Source organism: Hipposideros armiger, unplaced genomic scaffold, assembly GCF_001890085.2.
Source record: "Hipposideros armiger isolate ML-2016 unplaced genomic scaffold, ASM189008v1 scaffold_830, whole genome shotgun sequence".
Classification (NCBI taxonomy): Eukaryota; Metazoa; Chordata; class Mammalia; order Chiroptera; family Hipposideridae; genus Hipposideros; species Hipposideros armiger.
The window spans coordinates 356224-361156 of NW_017732180.1; the positions used below are offsets into that span (position 1 = coordinate 356224).

The 4933-nt window shown below is 60.1% G+C and overlaps 1 protein-coding gene across 1 annotated transcript in view; it reads right to left on the bottom strand.

The window, feature by feature from the left end:
- The window catches only part of XYLT1 (xylosyltransferase 1), a gene marked incomplete at its 5' end in the record, with an annotated part of 333684 nt that extends 328751 nt beyond the window's left edge, over positions 1-4933 (bottom strand). The window contains one exon of the mRNA XM_019629188.1: positions 4871-4933. Within this exon, the coding sequence (XP_019484733.1) occupies positions 4871-4933 (63 nt within the window). The remainder of the gene's footprint in view (positions 1-4870) is intronic.

Below are 4933 nucleotides of genomic sequence, written 5' to 3' on the forward strand. Positions count from 1 at the left end.
GCCGCCGCCGCCTCCACCACCGCCGCGGCGCGGAGTTTTCAGACGGGCAGGGACCCGGACGTCACCAGGAGGAGGGGAAGGCGGGGAGGCGGGAGGCCGCGCAAGGGGGCGCCAGAGCGGGCGCTCGGGAACGGGGCGCGGGGGCCAGAGGGGCCCAGCGTGCGGCGCGCCCCCTCCCCACGCCCCTCTTCTGGGGCGGGTGCAGGGGGGGGGCGAGTGACAGACAGCCCAGGGCCGGGGGCGACGCGGGCCGGGGTGCAGAGGGGCGGGGCCGGGGGCGGAGCGACGGCGGAGGAAGGAGGAGGGAAGGGAAGGGGGTGGGGCGAGCGGAGAGGACGGACCCCCGGGAGCACAGGAGTAGGAGCGGGGCTGGGGAAAGGGGGGACAGTCCGGGAGGCACAGAGAAAGAGGCGGAGGCACAGAAGCTGGGGGAGTTTTGGGAGAAGGCGGGCCCCGCTCAGAATCTGGGGGGGTGAGGAAGATCTGGGGGGTCCTGAGGTCCTGCCTTCCCTGTGGGAAGCAGGCACAAGGCAGCCGAGCGGGGCAGGCTCCCCGCCCCGGAGTTTGCGGCCCAGGGATCTCCACGCACAGGGACTGCTTGGCAGGTGGATACACGAGGAACGTTCTGGGAGCGTCAGGGCCACTCTGGAAGGGTCTCCGGCACAGGATCCTCGGACCCCGGGCTTCCAAGGGCGGGGAGGGCGCGATGAATGAGTCTCTGTGAGTGACTCCTGAATCACAGCCACCCCCGACTGCCAGCGATGTACGAACAGCTTCATTGAGTCACGTCTCTAGTCCCTAAGGGCGCACCAGCCAAGAGGCTCCAAACCCGGTTGGAGAGCAAGTGCTTCAGAGGGGGAGACGGAGACCCTGTGGAGTTTGTCAGGCTCCACAGGCTGCACGCCCCGGTCTGCCCCCCCCCCGAGCCTCCCTCCAGCTCCGTCCTCCTGTGCCTCCCAAAGCCTGCCTTCCAGGCGGGGTCTGGGCAGCGCTCAGCTCCTGGGGGAACGCGTCTCGCGCTATACAGTTCTTGCCCATCCCTGCTGGGCTGTCCCGGTGACCTTGAGCCAGGAGAAGTCCTCCCTGGGTTTGAGCTTCCTCCTCTGTCCGTGAGGGTATAGCCTGAGGATCCCATAAGCTGGGTTCCTCCCCAGCCTTCTCCGCCTCAGTCTTTCCTGCCTCGCCCTCCCTTGTCCCCTGGCCCAGGGCTTCCTACACAGCAGCCCAGGACGCAGGTGAGTGGACAGAGGGTGCAGGTGTCCTGGGGAGACAGGACTTCGCGCTAGGAGAATACAATAGCGGATCGAAAACCCAGTTAGTGAACTGGGGACTCGAGGTGAACGTTTCGCCTCTGGTCTGCTTTTTAAGCCTCATCTTAATTTTTAAAGGGGAAAAAGTGGAGGAATGAAGAAAATCCATCAGAGGAGGAGGCAGAGAGGGAAAGAGATCGCTTCATCCGCTCCACAAGAGACCATGAACGTCACACTGGTATCAGCCACCAGGCCGGGTGCCGGGGTCCACAGGTGAGCCAGGCTGAGTCTCCTCTTCAGCAAGATTGGGGGGGTCTACAGGAGAAGCCAGGTGTAGACGTCGGTCGTTAAAAAAGCAGCAAGGCTGGCATCGCTGTATCGATGTATACAAAGTGCGGTGGGTTTAGGAGGGTGGGGCGGAGTGACCCCCGAGAAAATGACATTTCATCCAGCAACTCATAACTGTGGCCTAGGACTCCTCTCTGCCTCTCACGGGGTCGGCTTCATCCTGAGCGTCTCTCTCTCTCTCTCTGCGTCATGGCCCGGCCTAAGTTGCTCAGACAACTTGTATCCTTTGTTCATTTCTAACCCAGGAGAAGGAGGGGTGGTATTTCCCAGCAGTCTCCTCGGTAGCCCAGAGACTCTCTCTGATTGAACCAGCTTTAGGTCATAGGTCACCCCTATACCAAGCACCATGGCCAGGAAGACAGAATGTGCTCATCGACCTGGCCGAGGTCTCATACATCACTTCTGACCCCAGGGAGAAGCCAGCTTCCCGCAACCCCATGGACAGTCTATAGGGACCAGGGTCTTATGGGAAGGAGGAAATAGGTACAGGGGAGGGAACCACCATCATTTATTCCATGCAGCTACACGACCTTGGGCAAATCACCCCTTCCCAGCACTTCAGTAAAGGACTGGAGGCGATGATCCTCAATCAAGATCATCTTGTCATGTCCCCAGAAATCTTCCTCGGTGTCTAAACGGAGCTTCCCCATCCCAGGAAAGGCTGCCCTGGGGACGCTTGGCACCCCACCCCTACCCCNCCCACTCAACCCCCACGCCCCACCCCACCGAGTCCTTAACAGAGCACAGAGATGAACCATCATCTCCCAAGCATGTGCCTTGCCAGCTCCTTACAAGAGACGTCTGGAAAATCACAGGGAAATGTTTTTTTTTTTTAACATCCCTCGCCTGAATCTAGCTCCAAAGCACCACACCAGCAGCCCCAGCAGGATCTGCAAACAAACCGCAAGTTGCAAGGGCCTCGGTGGCTTGCGAACGGTCTGGTCTTCTCCTAGCCTGCAACCCAATAAGCTCAGGCGACACCGGACTTTGGGAACAGCCTGCCCCCTTCTGGTCTCCTTGGGCTCCGTAGAAGGGCAGGGGCTGGGTGGGCACAGCTAGAGAAGGACAGACCCCCGGCCCCACCCAGCAAGTCTGCACCCTGATTTCAGGATCTAACAGGGCACAAGGGCAGATGGGGGGCAGGGAAGGGAGAAGGAGGGAAAAGAGAGGAGACAGACAAGCAGATGAAACAAAAATCAAATCCAGGAGAGACAACAGCAAACGACAGAACAGCAGGCAACCGTGAAGAGGAGGGGGAAAAAGAATACATGTAGGTGTATAGGGGAAGGTGAAGAAATTGAGACATTGGGAGACTTGGGTGGGAGGCAGTAACTAAACTTGCAGGTGAAAGCAGTTTTGGAAAAGCAAAGCAGGTCTGCTGCCGGAAATGGCACTCCAAAGGGAATTAAAAAGGAAACATGGCACACGCTCCCACCTACCTTCCCAACTGCAAACCTCTCTGGGTGAGATACTGAACTAAATACGCACATTGGGGGTGCGGGTGAAACGGCTCAAATGTCAGGGACCCAGAAAGAAACCAGCCAGACAGGCCTCCTCCCTTCTCTCCACTTGTTTCAACAGGTGGTACTGGCACCCAAATGGCACCTCCTGACGCCCGTCTGAACCCCAGATGCAAACGATACACAAAGTCCGGTGCCTGCCATGTCCATCCTATGGATTCCCACACGGGGCCAGCAGTGTGCGTCCTGAGCCCCCTCCCACCCCACCTCCCAGCAGGGCTCCAAATCCAGAAAAGACTTCTAATTGCATTTCTGCCCAGACACATCACTCTCCACTCCTGGAGTTCAAAGGCAGTGTCTGAGGGGACCCTGTGCTGTCGACCAGAGGCTGCAGGACACTGGGAATGTTCTGGTTCTCTGTCAGGAATCTGACGCTCCTCTCCTCCCTGCAAATGGGGGAAAGACGGCTCCCTGCTAGCCCTACAGACCATCAGCGGTAACGTGCATCGCCACTGCATCACGCCTCAGGGCTGGCTCAGCCCACGGGCACACAGAGCCACACTCTGGCAGAGAGGGTCGCCCGATTCCCAAGAAGTTTAGCAGATCAACAAGCACCACCCTGTGCTGTGTACGAAGGCAGCCTTCAGTGAGGGCTCCTAAAGTGACAAATGACAGAGGCGTGTGTTCAGCGCCTAGGGATCCTGCAACCACCCCCTCTGGTGTCTAATGTCCCCCAAGAGCTAGGAGACTCCCCCTAGGCAAGTGGCATGATGAAGATACAGACAGACACACAGCTCTCGTCACGCCTGGAGACAAACACTCAAAACCACAGGCGCTAAGAGCCTGGCCCAGAGTTGGGCACTCTGACTTGTCCTGTGAGCTCCTAGCTCAGTGGGCACAGCAAGGCAGCCCAGAGACGGTGCACAAGGCACCCCAGGAGGACAGGGTAAGAGGACACCCAGATGGCCCCAGAAGACCTGTGGAAGGAACACTTTCAGAGCCCAGACAGTTCCCACCCAGCGAGGGCAAAGAAAAGCTACAGCAGCCCAAGTCATGACGGCCTGGTCGGACACACAGCTGTAGCTAGGTATGCTCCAGAGAGCCAGAGACTCCATCCAGAAGGGGCCGAGCCCTGACGCTGGAGAGCAGGGCAAGGAAAGTCAGAGACCGCAAGGTTAGGGACGGAGAAGGTAAAGGCACGGGTCAAGCGCCCACCGATGGGAAACAGAACCCCCAAAGTAAGACCAGACACCCAAGGCTGAGTCTTGATTCGGGGACACGGCTGGCGACTTGGGACACCGATCCCAGACCCCCTCTCAGCCCAGGGCAAAAAAAAAAAAAAAAAAAAAAAAAAGAGGCAGCAAGAGGGCACTGAGTCGTCTGCACCCAGCTCTGCAAAAACCAAAGATGCTGTGAGAACATCCCATGAGCAGCTGCTAAGGGGCTCGGGCACCGTCCTCTCTCAGGCAGAAAGCGAGGCACCAACACCCACATGCACAAAGCAAGTCGGGGCGCTCAGGAAGAGTGGCGGGGAACGGGAACCCCCCAAAGCGCCTCCTCCGGAGATAACTTCCCCGGACCCCAAGGGGGGGCAGGTCCTCAGACTTGGGATGGAGCAGCCCCTGGCCCCCCCAAGCCTCGGCAAGGACGCTCGCTATCCCGGCTTCCAGGGGAAAGGGATGTGGGGCCGGCGGGCTTGGGGGAGTCCCAGCGCGGTGACCGGGGGTCAAGGGCCGGGAGGCGAGGGGCCGGGCCGCCGGGCTGCCTCCCTTCCTCCCTCCCTCCGGGACGCGCGCCGGAAGGGCATCTTACCAGCGCCCGCGCGGGCAGCGCCCCCCGGCTGGCCGGCTGCTGCGCCCGGGCTTCTCCGGGGCC